This window comes from Caretta caretta, chromosome 1 (genome assembly GCF_965140235.1).
Source record: "Caretta caretta isolate rCarCar2 chromosome 1, rCarCar1.hap1, whole genome shotgun sequence".
In the NCBI taxonomy this organism is placed as follows: Eukaryota; Metazoa; Chordata; order Testudines; family Cheloniidae; genus Caretta; species Caretta caretta.
In genome coordinates this window covers 61104355-61122083 of record NC_134206.1, presented here as the reverse complement: position 1 = coordinate 61122083, position 17729 = coordinate 61104355, and the positions used below count along the sequence as shown (strand labels likewise).

The 17729-nt window shown below is 39.2% G+C and overlaps 1 protein-coding gene across 2 annotated transcripts in view; it reads left to right on the top strand.

Moving 5' to 3' along the window:
* GTF2F2 (general transcription factor IIF subunit 2) overlaps positions 1-17729 on the top strand; it is a 131805-nt gene that overhangs the window by 101712 nt on the left and 12364 nt on the right. For both annotated transcript variants that reach the window (XM_048850723.2, XM_048850712.2), the window contains 2 exons: positions 5351-5450; positions 14823-14966. In XM_048850723.2, coding sequence (XP_048706680.1) covers positions 5351-5450; positions 14823-14966 — 244 coding nt within the window. The remainder of the gene's footprint in view (positions 1-5350; positions 5451-14822; positions 14967-17729) is intronic.

Here is a 17729-nt window from a genome sequence, read left to right as displayed (position 1 = left end):
ACAAGGAGCCATGGTCTCAAGTTGCAGTGGGGGAGGTTTAGGTTGGATATTAGGAAACACTATTTCACTAGGAAGGTGGTGGAGGAGCACTGGAATGGGTTACCTAGGGAGGTGGTGGAATCTCCATCCTTAAAGGCTTTTAAGGCCCGGCTTGACAAAGCCTTGTCTGGGATGACTTATTTGGGGTTGGTCCTGCTTTGAGCAGGGGGTTGGACTAGATGACCTCCTGAGATCTCTTCCAACCCTAATAGTCTATGATTATTAGCTAACATCAGTACAGTGCTTTAGAAACGTAAATAATTAGATGATTATTTACTAAGTGTTATTAAATTGCTCATGTGGGGAATCCTAAAGAGGAGACCATATCTCAGCATTTGCCCGTAGAACACATTGTATCTTGGCAGTGCTACTGGGGATGTGTTATGTTCAGCAGCATAGGTACAATCCTCCACTATTGCAAGGGTGCTGTGTGGTGGTGTGAAGGGATGATGGGAACAAGAGGGAAATTTAAAATAACCAGAAAGAGAAAAGTAGAGACACTGAAATGGCCTTGAGGAGGTTGTTCTAGTGGCCTAATGGCAGAGCATCTGAATTCAAACCTAAGCTATAGTCACGTATTTCCTGAGAAATGCGAATTTAGCACACAATACCTACTTCATCTCTAGAAACCGCTTTGGCAAAGACAAGGAACAGCACTGAGCGATTTTGTCAGGAACTGTCTCTTGTCCTCCTTTTCTAGGAGGAGGATTGCCTAAAAGAGGGGCCTTGTAGTATACAAGTGAATCAGGGGAAAAAATCGGGCATGAGGAAGACTCAAAGACCCACATTGCCAAATGAGAGGAAAAGGGGAAGAGAGACTGACATATAATGTCCTGAATTTCACCGTGTTTAACCTCACTCACGTATGGGTTACATGAAACTGAGAACAGGGCAGAATTTGGGTTATGATGTCCATTGGAGCTGGGGAGAAGATATTCAAATTTACTTTCACTGTTTTGTCCTCCTCATCCCTTCTGCAAAAATCAGTCTATGTACTTGAGAGTGCTTTGGTAACCAAATCAATAACATGTAACAGTAACTGATTAGACCAGAAGACAAAAGCAACTTTTAAAATAAAAAAATGCTGCTTTCATTTGAAAGAACAGGAGCTGGGGGCAATGGGCAAGAATTAAATTAAACCCCGGGGGAAAACTACTCCCAGACAGTTAGAGGAAAAATTGGCTAATACTTATGTAGTGAAGGTGTTTTAAACTATGTTTTGTTCAGGGTTGGCTTTAATTAGGAATGTTGGCATACTTAACTCGGGTTTAGAGTACAAGGCAGATGTATTTTTAAGACACCCTGAAACTATCAAACAAATAATTTGCAAAAATCCCAAAGGAAGTGGAATATATATCTCTGTAGAAGAAAATCTGACTGCGACCCGGTGCTCAGAGATGCTAGATTTGAAGGATGATTATTGAATCTCCAGCAGCTGTATATAGTAGATCTTAACTTATTTTCCTTCTGAAATTCTCTAAAATAAACATATTGTTTCTGTCATTATAATTTATTTTTCTATTAGAGACAAAAAGAGCAGATTCTCCCATTGTCAATGTAAACTGTAAAAGTCTATGTTGGATTTAATCTTATATATCTGACACAGTGGTTTTCAAATGTATCTTTTCAAACTATATTTTACAAGTGCATGGATAGGAACAAGCAGAACTAAAGAGATCAGAGAACTTTGACATTTTTAATCTCATGATTTTTTATATTATCTGGTGGTTTTTCAGGTGTTGTATTTTGTGTTGCCTTAGTGTCAGTGTTTTTTCTTCAGTACCAGAGAGACGTCATGGTTCACTTACTATTAGGGCTGCCAATTAATAGCAGTTAACTCACGCATTAACTCAAAAAAATTAATCGTGAGTAAAAAAATTAATTGCGATGAACTGCATTTTAATTGCACTGCTAAACAATAAAATACCAATTGAAATGTATTAAATATTTTGGAAGTTTTTCTACATTTTCATACATCTTGTATTCTGTGTTGTAATTACAGGTTTCAGAGTAACAGCCGTGTTAGTCTGTATTCGCAAAAAGAAAAGGGGTACTTGTGGCACCTTAGAGACTAACCAATTTATTTGAACATAAGCTTTCGTGAGCTACAGCTCACTTCATCGGATGCATACTGTGGAAAATACAGAAGATGTTCTTATACATACAAACCATGAAAAAATGGGTGTTTACCACTACAAAAGGTTTTCTCTACCCCGGCCCCACTCTCCTGCTGGTAATTACTCTTTCTGTTTCTTTTAGGGTAACAGAACTTTTATTATGAAAGTAAATCCAGGAAAAAATGTAAAGAACTATAAAAGTTTTATGAACCACAAAAGCAGTAATTATCTGTTTAGCGACTGCTTAGAAGGCATATAACATTTTTTGGTCTTTTGCTTTCAAGCACAAAATCAAAACAAATAAATACAGTAATTACCAACAGGAGAGTGGGGTGGGGGGAGAGAAAACCTTTTGTAGTGGTAAACACCCATTTTTTCATGGTTTGTATGTATGAGAACATCTTCTGTATTTTCCACAGTATGCATCTGATGAAGTGAGCTGTAGCTCACGAAAGCTTATGCTCAGATAAATTGGTTAGTCTCTAAGGTGCCACAAGTATTCCTTTTCTTTTTGTGTTGTAATTGAAATCAAAGTGTATATTATTTTTTATTACAAATATTTGCACTGTAAAAATGATAAGAAATAGTATTTTTCAGTTCACCTCGTACAAGTACAGTAGTGCAATCTTTGTCGTGAAAGTGGAACTTACAGATGTAGATTTTTTTTTTGTTACATAACTGCACTCAAAAACAAAACAATGTAAAAAGAAAAGGAGTACTTGTGGCACCTTAGAGACTAACCAATTTATTTGAGCATGAGCTTTCGTGAGTTACAGCTCACTTCATCAGACAATGTAAAACTTCAGAGCCTACAAGTCCACTCATTCCTACTTCTTGTTCAGTCAATCGCTAAGACAAACAAGTTTGTTTACATTTACAGGAGATAATGCTGCCCTCTTCCTATTTACAGTGCCATTAGAAAGTGAGAACCGGCTTTTGCATGGCACTTTTGTAGCCAGCATTGCAAGGTATTTACATGCCAGATATCCTAAACATTCGTATGCCCCTTCATGCTTCAGCCATCATTCCAGAGGACATGCTTCCATGCTAATGACACTTGTTAAAAAAAAAATGTTAATTAAATTTGTGACTGAACTCCTTGGGAGAAAAATGTATGTCCCCTGCTGTTTTACACACAATCTGCCATATATTTCATGTTATAGCAGTCTCAGATGATGACCCAGCACATGTTCCTTTTAAGAACACATTCACCGCAGATTTCACAAAACGCAAAGAAGGTACCAATGTGAGATTTCTAATGATAGCAACTGCACTCGACCCAAGATTTAAGACTCTGAAGTGCCTTCTAAAATCTGAGAGGGATGAAGTGTGGAGCATGCTTTCAGAAGTCTTAAAAGAGCAACACTCTAATACGGAAACTACAGAACCCGAACCACCAAAAAAGAAAATCAACCTTCTGTTGGTGGCATCTGACTCAGATGATGAAAATGAACATGTGTCTGTCCGAACTGCTTTGGATTCTTATCGAGCAGAACCTGTCATCAGCATGGATGCATGTCCCCTGGAATGGGGGTTGAAGCATGAAGGGACATATGAATCTTTAGTGCATCTGGCACGTAAAACCTTGTGATTCTGGCTGCAACAGTGCCATGAGAATGCCTGTTCTCACTGTCAAGCGACATTGTAAACAAGAACCAAGGCAGTATTATCTCCTGCAAATGTAAACAAACTTGTTTGTCTGAGTGATTGGCTTAACAAAAAGTGGGACTGTGTGGACTTGCAGGCTCTAAAATTTTACATCGTTTTATTTTTGAATACAGATTTTTTGTACATAATTCTACATTTGTAAGTTCAACTTTCATGATTAAGAGATTGCACTACGGTACTTGTATTAGGTGAATTGAAAAATACTATTACTGTTGGTTTTTTTTTACAGAGCAAATACTTGTAATCAAAAATAAATATAAAGAGAGCACTGTACACTTTGTATTCTGTGTTGTAATTGAAATCAATATATTTGAAAATGTAGAAGACATCCAAAAATATTTAAATGGTATTCTATTTTTGGTTAACAGTGTGATTAACCGTGATACATTTTTTTTTATCACTTGATAGCCCTATTTACTATTATACAATACTTGGATCATGTATGATTAAAAATTGATATTTGTATCTGTAAAGTGTGCCTTTACGGAAAAACTATTTCACTGCTTGAAAGGTTTTGTTTTATTTAAGTGGTGATGTCAAGCAGAAATTAATTTAAATTTTCTCTGGGGGCAAGTTATCCTATAACTTTCTACTGCAGGGTTTCTTGCACCTTCCTTTGAAGCAGTTGTTTGTGCCAGTGATACTGAATAAGATGGAGGGCTGGGTCTGGCCCAGCACAATAATTCCTTTGTCCTTAAATTACTTTTAGTGTGATGGAATTAGCAAAAATTGTGTAAATTTGAACCTTAAACTAGGCATTCAAAAATTGATGTACAGTAACTTTGGACTAAGAGACTGCTTTATGGTCACTTTTGTTATATATCTTAGCATGCTGACTGATCATATGTTGTTCCAAACTTGGATAAATGTATCCCTGCATTCATGCCTTTTACAAGTGACTTGCAAAAAAAAAATTGTGCTCTTTATTGCTTCTTTGTCATGCAAGATGAAGGCCTGAAAAGTCTCTTCTGCATGTTTTTATATTTATCTTTAAAATACTAGGGACATTAAGACTATTCTTTCCTAGTTGTGGTGGAAGGCTCCTTGGAGGACTGCATAGCTGAAGTGAGTGTTTTCCACAGCCTTCCATTGAATGAACTAGAGGTGTGGATTTGAATCTTTAACAAAGAAAACTTTCTCTCTCAAGAGTTTGTCATGCTTTTGAGTTAAATTATGTGTTAATAAATCTGACCATCCCCACTCAATTGTTTTTAATATCTTCTGGATGGCTTAATCCCAAGATTTCCTAGCAGTCCATAGAGTTCTCGAGCAAAAATAGGATAGACCAGACCTGATTTAAAAAATAAAAAGATTTATGATTAATCTGGTGTTATGGTATATTTGATGTATTTGAAAAAAAATAACAATTATAAATATTAAAAAGGGGGCAGAGTGTACAAATACTACTTTTCTTTGCAATTCACCTTTGATTAGAGTTGGTCCATACTTGTTGATTCTTAGAATAAATTCAGTAGTGGTGTACGTATTGTGAAGTTTTTAATAATTATACTCTTTCTCTATTGAAGGCTACAGATAGAAGAATCTTCTAAACCTGTAAGACTATCACAGCAATTGGACAAAGCTGTAACAACCAATTATAAACCTGTGGCTAATCATCAGTATAACGTAAGTTACTTTTACTTTTTACTTTAATCTTTTTCCCTGCTAATCTTAATCACTACAAGTCTCTCAGGAATATAGTTGATCTGTGCAGTGACTCCTCTGTAGGTCCAGGCTTTGTGTGTCTTTTTTTCGTTTAGAAAGTCTTCGCCTTTTGAAAATCCTTTTTTCTGTGGTATAAAGATTCTGCCTATGTTTTGTTTCCTGGATAACTTCCTTCTCTCTGGAGTCCAGCGCCAATCCAGTGGCTAAAATCTGCTGATTCTAATTCCCCTTTGTTGCATGGCAGAGGCATAGCAGAACTCTCCTTCCTGTTTTTCCTTCCCCAATCTCTTTCTGCTGTTTTTATTACCTCTCATCTTTAGTCATGCCTGAAATTCAATTTTGTGGCCTTAAGGGCAGAAATACTGTACCCTGAGATTGTACATTCCACTTTTGCATCATGCATAATAACAATAATGTGAAAGATGTGAAAGGCTAAGGAAGTATCTTTAACTTCTAATCCTTTGCAGCGAGTTTCCTGAATGACAGGAAACAATTGGTAAATCTTTGCATCATTATTCCTTCATAGTACATACTCCCTTATCAATTACTCTAATAATATTACATCCACATTGCAGGTCAGTGTCATTTGATATGAATACAAGCTATAATGCCCTCCTTCTTAAAAGATCCTTTTTTGTGTAATTTGTATGTATGCATGTATAATAAGCAACTTAGACACTTGAATGGAAGGAACGTTGTTAAAATTAAGTCACACTAAGAATTAGTCACTGTATGAGTCATTTGCTCTTTTGTACTTCTGGTTAAGATTTTCTTTACATAAAACAAATGACAACATGTACGGTACACAACCATTACTGTAGAATACAATCCAATTTAAGACCTGGTCTACACTTAAAATTTAGATTGATGTAGCCACATCTCTCTGGGTAGGAAAAACTCACTCCTCTTTGTGGCATAGCTATGCCAACCTAATCCCTGGTATAGATGCAGCTAGGTCGATGGAAGAATGTTTCTGTCAACCTAGCTACTGCCACTCAGGGAGGTGAATTACCTACGGTGATGGAAAACCCTCTTCTGTCACTATAGGCTGTATCTACATTATGGGGTTAGTGCAGCGTAGCTATGCCATTGTAATCCCCATAGTGTACACAAACCCTTACTTATTCTAACAGGTCACAAAATAATCATTCCTTTCTCAGCACACACTGCTTTTATAGTAGCTATAGTCTAAGGACTGATCTACGCACAGATTTCATTTCAGTTAAGAGTGTGACTTTTTACCAAAATAGTTATACTGGTAAACTCTTTAGTGTAGATGCGGTTATACCAGCATGCATCTGCCTTATCCTGGTATAACTTATTCCTCTTCCAATACTGAAATAAGCTACAGCAGTAAACGTGGATCCATACAACTGTAACCGTTTTTTTGTGGGTCACAAGTGAGAATACCAAATTCAGGACAAACTCCTGAGAAATAGGGCAGACACACCCCAAATTGGTGGTTATTCCTCCATAAATATACTAAACCAGCAACAACAGTAAACTTCTCTCTCACCACACTGGCTAACAAGAAGTCAGGTAAGCAGTTTCCTTAGATATTCCAGTCCTTGTATCACCCCCAAAAACACTGGATTTAAAGATGAGTGGTTCTTTACAACCAGTCTCATCAAATAAAAGGTTCTTCTGATCCCAAAGGACCAGCCACATACCCAGGTCAATATACAACTCAGATCTTACCCAAAAATCACGCTGATGTCAGTCCTTAAATATCTAAAATCTAAAGGTTTATTTATAAAAAGAAAGAAAGAAAGGTGAGAGTTAAAATTGGTTAAAGGAATCAAATACATACAATAATTGCAAAGTTCTTGGTTCAGACTTGTAGCAGTGATGGAATAAACTGCTGGCTTGTTAAGTCTCTGGGTGCTTTCAAATCATTGGAAGGACCTCAGTCTCTTGGTTAGAATGCTCCCATTAGTATAAGTCCATAGTTCAGAGGTTTGAGCAGGAAAGAGGCAAAATGGAGGGATTTCCAGGGCCTTTTATAGCTTCTTCCATGTGGAAGGAAACCCATTGTTTCAAACAAAGCCCTCAGCACAGCTAATGGAATATTGCAGGTAAAAGATGGGAGTGTGGAGTCAGATGGGCAAGTCTCATGTCCATGCTTCATTTTGCTTAGTCATAGCAGGCAGCCATTACCTATACTTCAGATGGAACATCTACAGGAAAGTCCATTCAGTTTGGATGGGCTTCTCCCATGGTCCATTGTGAGTTAAGTGTCCTTCTGATGGGCCACTTAATTTGAATAGTCCCTCTGAGATGTGCTGGGTAACTACCTTGTGGGCATTACCCCAGGAGCAAACATTTGAAATATAGGTGTAGAGCCAATACTTATAACTTCAAATACAAAAATGATACATGCATACAAATAACATAATTATATTCAGCGAATCATAACCTTTCCATAGACACCTTACATGCCACATTTCGTACAAGATTTGTTGCAAATATATAACAGTGGTTGTAGCAATGGTCTGTACGGTCATATTTTAATAAGATAACATCACACCATATTAGGGGGTTATACTACTTTGACTATATCACTATAATTAAAGCGGTAACTTTTGTGTGTAGACAAGCCCTAAAGTTTTAGTCTAGTTATAGATTACAGTCATGATGCTATTGATACTACAGCTTTTAACAGTCTTGTTACACAGTTGTCCCCCCAGGCTGTTACTAGATCTCCTAGGGGATGTCTACACAGCAGAGAAAAACCCAAGTCTGGCCCATGCCAGCTGATGTGGGCTCATGGGGCTTGGACTGCGGTGCTGTTTCATTGCTATGTAGACTTCTGGGCTCAGACTGGAGCATGGGCAGCGTGTGAACCACTGGCTGGGGGAGGCTAGCCCCCAGACTCACGCCTCCTCCACCCGAGGCCCTGCCCCTTCTGTGCCCCTGGAACCCACATCCTCCCCACTGCGACCGCTGGTCCCTATCTCGGGCTGGCTAGTGCCCGCAGCCCCCTCTCCCCAGCCCCGGAGTGGCAGGAGAGAGAGCGCATAGCGGTGGTGCTGCAGCCTCCCCAGCACGGCAGGAGGGAGAGCACGTGGCACCACCGCAACCCTGGGAGGCGGGGCCCTGGGGGCGGAATGTGGGCAGAATGTGGAATGAAGCTTGAGCTCTGGGACCCTCCCAGCTCACAGGGTCCTAGAGCCCAGGCACCAGCCCAAGCCCAGACGTCTACACAGCAGTGAAACAGCACCGTAGCCCAAGCCCCGTGAGTCTGAGTTGGCTTGCCCATATCTAGTTGCTGTGTAGGCGTACCCGTAATGAGTACATGGTTGTAATATGGGAGTACCCAAATTGTAACATTGTCAGCAGTTTGCACAGCTGTTCGTGTTGATGTAAACATCCAGAAGACGTACGTATCCAGTATGGTTAGTTGTAGAACTTTTGATGGAAAAAGCCTATTAAAATAGATCATGTACATCATATCATCCCTCCTTCATTTCCCACCCCCAAATGCCAGTGCAGGATTGTTTTCTTCAGTAACTTCTCCAGTCTGCTGAATCTAGGTTTAGATGTCCCAAATGGTGAATCTTCTCCCATTTCTCTTAAAAGATCATTCCACAATCTTTTAAAATCTCACAATTAGATTTTTCCTGACCTTTTCAGGCTGAAATTATTTTCTTAAGCTCATCCCAATAGTCTCAGTTATACCACACTGCTCTAATAAGGGCAGCAGTTATCAGAGGAGAGGAAAGAAAAAGGAAAATATGAACTGATGTGGGAAGGGGGAAGAAGGACAATCATCTACCATGGAAGAGGGAGAGTCCCAAGAAGGGTAAAAATGAAAGGAACAATAATACAAATGAAAGGGGTGGAGCTACTGATGGGAAGGTGCATAATAAGTGAGACAAGAGTATAACTCCACCTCTTCGCCCTCCACTACCCCATGATGGGAGGTACAAAAGGGAAGGGTAGGAAGAAGAACTAGAAGTGGGCAGGGGAAGTGATATCTACAATCTTTTTTCTTCATTTTTTTGAATGACATCCCTCATCCATCAGTACGAGAATGGAGGGGGAGAGATTCTTTCTCTCCCAAAATGAAATTAAACCCGGCCTTCTCACTAGAATATTGTAAATTATAAAAATGTATCATGTGACTGGTAAATGTAACTTAGAGTTTTAGTTCTTTGGGGAAGGGAATTTCTCCTTATGTATTTATAAATGCCATGCTTGCCTGTAGTGTTATAACAATGTTCTCACGGCTGTGAGACTTCTGTTGCTTTACTGTCTTTTATCATATGCTAACAAAGCTCTCTAGGCTCCACTAACTGTGTCTACATCACTTTCAGTTTGTCTGTTTTAACAATGCTAATAAACAGAATAATATCTGTTAGGTGATAATACAGTCAATAAGACCACCTCTGAGTTAATTTTTTAAAAAGTTATTACTTTTACGTGCAGTGCAAAATAATTAACTTTACCTAATAATCTTCAACCATTTGTACCACAACAAGAGTGATAAACACCTAATATATGGAGGAATGTATTATCAAATCATGGTCAAATAGTATTTATTTTCATTTTCCCAAGTCTCTTGAAGTCTTAAATTGAATCCTGCAGATATTGCTCTGTATGGAGCTTACCATGGCCTCGTTAGCAACAAGACTTGTATAGTCTGTCAGATGCTTTTGCAGCAATATTGGTCAATATTTCAAGCCTGAAATCTGACTGACTTTAAGATTAATATAATTTTGCGAGGCCTGAGCCCTAAGAGTGAGATTGTAGCATGTAAGTTATTGCCTGCAGTGATGGGGTCCCGAGACATTTGTTTCCCTCATAGAAACAGAATGAAAAGCACTTGGTTTGGGGTGTCTTAATTTTGTTCAGCCCTTAGAAACTATGATGATGGGCACTAAATTAAAAACATAGGGAGGGCATTTCAGAGGCATTGTCTCTGATGTTGTAGCATGGGCTGTGGCAGTCCTAGATACATCCTTTCAAAAGGTGCTGCATCTCTTCCCACAATAAGAGCCCAATCCACTCTCATTCCCTCTCCTACTTAGAGTGTCACTGAGCAAAGTGGTGGGAAAATATCTTGTCCCTTTCCCCCTCCAAATACAGGTCTATTCACCATCTAGCTCTAAACATCTTGATGTTGGTTTAATAACTGTCCCCATTTCCTTGTTGAGAAAGTTTCTGAAGTACTCACTATTTATGTAAGCTTCAGACAATATTTTAGGGATTTGTGCTCCCTTTAGGTGTCTCTGCAGACTAACAGACCACATTAATTTCAAGCGCTTATAAACACGAGTGGGAAAATAGCACTTTACAGTACAAAATATAGTGATGGGAAATTAAATTGTTTGTAGAGAACCTTAGCAGTAAATAGTGTTCTTTCTTTAAAGGGTATTCATCCATATTATTACCAGTCCCAGACACCTGTCCCACATACATAGACATCCCCTGGCCCTCAGGTCCTGGAGAACTTCCAGTCAGGCTGAAAGAGTTGGGCCCCCAAAGCCCTTCACCATCTTTCTAAGACCATTGTTTCCCCTTGTTCTGCCGTCACTCCCCATTTCCAGCATCCATCACTGTTTACCACTCTCTTCCCTCACCTGTCAGTTCCTTTCCTTTAGTAGCTTCTCTCTCCGCTTTCAAATCAGCTGCAAGCCCTGCCTGTCACTAGCCTCTCTTCCCCTGTGACTGCTCCTATTTGCTGCTGCTGTCTCCCATGGAGACCTCTTTTCTGTCCTTTGTTGGCATGGACCTTGCTTACCCAGTCCAACCCTATAATTTTCCCAGTCTCTCTGCACAAAGCCTATCACTTCCATTTTTCTGCTTATGCATATCCACAGAACTCCTCCAGCTTGACTCAACCTGATTCATTTTGGCTGCATTTACACTGAGAATGTCTGAAACTCTCCCACCTGTGGTATAGTATTGGTACAACTCCACTGTACTAACAGTGAGAGTACTAAATATAGGCTGATCTCATAGATTTTTACCACCCTGCCATGTAACCCTGCTCACAGCCTGGCTAGACTACATGATTGAAACACCAGAAGTCGCAAGTACCATGTCTTACACTGATGCTCCTGCTGTTGCTGAAAAAGTAGAACAATTTTCAGAAAAAGTTTAGAGTGTAGACAAGACCTTACTTCAACACGCAGCGTGGAATCTCTTCAGCAAATGCACATTTTGTTGAACTTCAGAATACCAGGCAGACCAAGAAAGCCATTTTGAGTTGGACTGTGAATTTCATTGTTAAATTAATTGCGTTTATTTGTTCGCTAGAGTAGCTTCTTTGCAGGATGAAATGATAATTGTAGGGGTGTTTCACTGACTACAGAATAGTTCTTTATTTTAAAAAAAAGAGTTTTGAAAAGAATATAGAACCTTTTAAAGCTTCTTTCAAATGTTTTTTTAGAGTAAACTTTTTACTTTCACCTAACACATCTTTTTCATCATCTTTGTATTAACCATCTGCTGAAGAAATATAATACATGTCTGTATTAATGACGCCTTCAAATAGGGCATCTTGGCAACCTTCCAGTAAGTCTAGTGACACACTGTGAAGGTAAACAAAGAAAGAAAAATTGATCTTGTATAAAGGATTGCAGGGGATGAAACAGCAACTTCAATGTTTACCAGCCCATCCCAAAACTACACCCCATGGTATCCAAATATACTTGGGGCTAATTTAGCTACAACTAATCAGGAGAAAGATGTTGGAGTCTTCGTGGATAATTCTCTGAAGACATCCACGAAGTGTGCACCAGCAGTCAAAAAAGCAAATGGAATGTTAGGAATAATTAAAAAAGGGATAGAGAATAAGAGGGAGAATATCTTATTACCCTTATATAAATCCATGGTATGCCCACATTTTGAGTACTGCGTACAGATGTGGTCCCCTCATCTCGAAAACGATACACTGGCATTAGAAAAGGTTCAGAAAAGGGCAACTAAAATGATTAGGGGTTTGGAACAAGTCCCATATGAGGAGAGATTAAAGATAGATAGTGTTCTATCCCCGATAATGTCACGGCTAACCTGGTGGCTGAACTTTGTGACTTTGTCCTTACCCATAACTATTTTACATTTGGGGACAATGTATACCTTCAGATCAGCGGCACTGCTATGGGTACCTGCATGGCCCCACAGTATGCCAACATTTTTATGGCTGATTTAGAACAACGCTTCCTCAGCTCTCGTCCCCTAACGCCCCTACTCTACTTGCTTTATATTGATGACATCTTCATCATCTGGACCCATGGAAAAGAAGCCCTTGAGGAATTCCACCATGATTTCAACAATTTCCATCCCACCATCAACCTCAGCCTGGTCCAGTCCACACAAGAGATCCACTTCCTGGACACTACAGTGCTAATAAACGATGGTCACATAAACACCACCCTATACTGGAAACCTACTGACCGCTATTCCTACCTACATGCCTCCAGCTTTCACCCTGACCACACCACACGATCCATTGTCTACAGCCAAGCTCTGCAATACAACCGCATTTGCACCAACCCCTCAGACAGAGACAAACACCTACAAGATCTCTATCAAGCATGCTTACAACTACAATACCCACCCGCGGAAGTGAAGAAACAGATTGATAGAGCCAGAAGAGTTCCCAGAAGTCACCTACTACAGGACAGGCCTAACAAAGAAAATAACAGAACGCCACTAGCCGTCACCTTCAGCCCCCAACTAAAACCCCTCCAACGCATTATTAAGGATCTACAACCTATCCTGAAGGATGACCCAACACTCTCACAAATCTTGGGAGACAGGCCAGTCCTTGCCGGGAGACAGCCCCCCAACCTGAAGCAAATACTCACCAACAACCACATACCACACAACAGAACCACTAACCCAGGAACCTATCCTTGCAACAAAGCCCGTTGCCAACTGTGCCCACATATCTATTCAGGGGACACCATCACAGGGCCTAATAACATCAGCCACACTATCAGAGGCTCGTTCACCTGCACATCCACCAATGTGATATATGCCATCATGTGCCAGCAATGCCCCTCTGCCACGTACATTGGTCAAACTGGACAGTCTCTACGCAAAAGAATAAATGGACACAAATCAGATGTCAAGAATTATAACATTCATAAACCAGTCGGAGAACACTTCAATCTCTCTGGTCACGCAATTACAGACATGAAGGTCGCTATCTTACAACAAAAAAACTTCAAATCCAGACTCCAGCGAGAAACTGCTGAATTGGAATTCATTTGCAAATTGGATACTATTAATTTAGGCTTAAATAGAGATTGGGAGTGGCTAAGTCATTATGCAAGGTAGCCTATTTCCCCTTGTTTTTTCCCATCCCCGTCCCCTCAGACGTTCTGGTTAAACTTGGATTTATGCTGGAAATGGCCCACCTTGATTATCATACACATTGTAGGGAGAGTGGTCACTTTAGATAAGTTATTACCAGCAGGAGAGTGGGGTGGGAGGAGGTATTGTTTCATGGTCTCTGTGTATATAATGTCTTCTGCAGTTTCCACAGTATGCATCCGATGAAGTGAGCTGTAGCTCACGAAAGCTTATGCTCAAATAAATTGGTTAGTCTCTAAGGGGCCACAAGTACTCCTTTGCTTTTTGCGAATACAGACTAACACGGCTGTTACTCTGAAACCTGTCATAAGAATGTTGGAAAGCCATAATATCTCTTCAGTATTTGCAGGATGTCCTAGCTCATTGCCTGTTGGATTTTCAGTGGAGTGCTTTGGATACAAATGTCTGTGTACTGTTTAAAACAAAAAAGTAGACTGCCTGGATTTTTGTTCGCATTCTGTAGTTTCTGTGGAGTCCAGCTGTTATGCTGTAGGTCTTGGCAATCAAGATGGTATTTTATAACCCACTTTATTGACTGGTGCAGTTTGCAAATGTTGCTGACTTGCTGCTCTTTTGAAGATTTCTCAAATTTAAGAAACATAGACTTTCAGAATAATTATAGTGTAATAAATCACCAAAATGCACCTGAGAATGAAAATAAGTTGACTGCGTCAAGAGGTGTACACTGAGAACTTCTGAATTCATATCCCTGTTCTGACACTGGGATGTGAACTCTCTCTAGCTTTGGACAAGTCACTTAATCTCTCTGCATCTGTTCCTTTATTTGTGAAGTGGAGTTATTATTTATCTATGTGTTAGAGGTACTAAGGATTGATTGATCATTCACATGTTGATTTTTTGGAAAGGAAAAGCAGGAAGTAGCTGCAAAATGTTTTATTAAATAGATGGGTTTTTTACAAAATAGATACTGTAGTACTCTGTATAGAGAAATACCCAGAGATTGTGTTGCATGTACATCTTTTTTTAAAAAAATATTTTAATTCATAGATTGAGTATGAAAAAAAGAAAAAAGAAGATGGAAAACGAGCTCGGGCTGATAAACAGCAAGTGTTGGACATGCTTTTTTCTGCCTTTGAAAAACACCAGTATTACAACATTAAGGACTTGGTGGACATAACCAAACAGCCTGTGGTATGTATGTGTTTATAATAGCCTTCGTAACATATTTTTCAATAATGACCACCACAAAATATATTGATGATTAGGAATATGTCTTTTATACTTACAGTACATAGTCTTAAAAATATACCTTTTAAATGTATTTATTGTGTGTTTATAGTAAAGAGAGGAAAGTTGGCACACAATTTTAAGATACATTTATTCAGAACTAAATAGATATGAAATACTGTGGAGATTAATTCCTCCCTTGGCAAAGAGATGGCTAAAATAATAGATCTCTTCTATGTTTGGCTTCTGTGTTTTAATGCTAGAAATCAGACTCTTTATCTATATAAATAGGTAGAAAAAAGTCAAGTATCATAATATCAGGCCCCAAATACATTTAATATTAAATTCTCATTATTGCCTACATTCAGACTTTTAAAACTCCACTTTTGGGAGTGGGGGCAGTTCAGGCTTTTTTCTACCTCATTTGTGTGTGTGAGACTGTTTAGGATGAAAATAAAACAAGAAAAGAAACACAAAAATACATACTCAAAAATGGGCTTTGAGGGAGTAGCCCTATCCCTTCTTTCCCTTGATGAAATGACATTCTACAACCTCACTCCAGCCCTCGGATTTCTTTTCTGTTTCCCTTTCCCATCCTGGCAGATCCCAACCGCGCCTTCTGGCAAGTGCCAGCAGCCTTCTGCAGGGGAGAGACTGCCTTTTATGCCCTGCTAGTTCTGGCAGCGGAAGTGGAAAAGGAGTTTCACTTGTAGGATTTTGCCTCTTTCTCCAGTTCCCCGGGATTTCTGTCTTTATGGATACCCTCAACAAAGCATCATGAAATGCAGAGCTGCTGTTCAGCCTGTCTAACTCCCTAGTTCTCTCCCTTATGCACCCACCCCCGGAACTGTAAATAGCCTGCTGAACACAATAGCAATCCCTGAAGACCAATAGTAGGAACTGCAGCAGCTCTGGCTAATTTCCTGAGCTCCTTCCAGCACTCCATGTTATATACACAACACAAATAGTGGCCCAAATTATAACCTAAAAGTATTAGATCCCTATATTCCTTATTATAATACACTGAATACACATCAGTTTTGCTCACTTAATACATATCAAATGTGGAGATATGTAAGTAAATAGACTGTCTGTGTGATGCTTTTGCCGGAGACAGAACAGGAATGGAGTGTTAGAACTTAGTAAGTAATCTAGCTAGATATGCGTTACATTCTGTTTGTTTAAATGGCTTAGAAAATAAGCTGTGCTGAATGGAATGGATATTCCTGTTTTTGTGTCTTTTTGTAACTTGCCTAGAGGGATTCTCTGTGTTTTGAATCTAATTACCCTGTAAGGTATTTACCATCCTGATTTTACAGAGGTGATTCTTTTTTACTTTTTCTTCTATTAAAATTCTTCTTTTAAGAAACTGAATGCTTTTTTCATTGTTCTTAAGATCCAAGGGTTTGGGTCTGTGGTCACCTATGCAAATTGGTGAGGATTTTTATCAAACCTTCCCCAGAAAAAAAGGGGTAAGACTTGGGAGGATTTTGTGGGGAAAGATGTTTCCAAACGAACTCTTTCCTAAGAATAATAATAATACCGGTGTTAGACGTTTGGTGGTGGCAGCGAAAGTCCAAGGGCAAAGGGTAAAATAGTTTGTACCTTGGGGAAGTTTTAACCTAAGCTGGTAAAAGTAAGCTTAGGAGGTTTTCATGCAGGTCCCCACATCTGTACCCTAGTGTTCAGAGTGGGGAAGGAGACAGTTATTTAAAAATTTTAACCAGTTAAATGATGGAATGACCTCCTTGAGCAAGTCCACAAAGCCATGATTCTCTTATTCAGGCACCTGAAGGCTGAACACATAGAAGAAACAAGCTGATTAATTCATCCATTTCTCTGTTTCATTTATTTATTATATGAGTAAACTCTTCATCTGTTTGGAGTGGGAGGGTGTAGGGACACAAGCTGAGAGTTGGTGTGGGAGGAAGATGAGGGCTGAGTTGTGTGGAGGGAATGGGGAAGGGAATCTTGTGTTCTCAATTAAAAAAAAAAAAAAAAAAAGATAAAAATATACCAGTAATACGTGACCAATCATCATCTTGATTGCTTTGCTTATATGTTGTACCCCTTAGTCACACCTTTTTGTCCTCATCTTTTCAGGCTGTTCTTATTGGGAGCAGGGACTTTGTCATCTTCTGTATTTGAAAAGCACATAGCACAAACTGGGCTCTACACCAATTTAAATAATATCTGTCACTTTCGTTTTATTTCCATGAAAGAAATTATATTCTGCTCATAGTGTGGTGGATCTACATTAATTAATTACTCTAATCTCAGTGAGCTCTATTGCTTTTAACCGTAAAACTCTTAATAATGATACAATCTACCTAAATTTATATTTTGTTCCAACCCAGCACCACGTTTTCCTGTTTACTTGCACTGAACCTGCCCATTTCTCTGAAGACTACCAAGATTTTACAGCTGTTAAACCCTTTCCCTCTCAGTATGTTCTGCAGTGTCCGTTCAGAAGAACGTGATATATAGTTGCCTCTTCCTGTTTACTTTTTTGATGGATGTTTGCCATCTTTGTTTGCTGATTCCCCTACACCCAAATATTAGTGGGGATAGTGCAGCCTGTGCTTGGCTGCCTTCCTCTTTGTTCACATGATATCCAGTGTACTGATAACTTAAAAACATTCTTTCAATATGCCACCGACCCCACCCCCCCCAAATTAACATGCTAAGTTTCTAACTGTTTCCTTTAAGTACTTCTCTAGTAAGCAT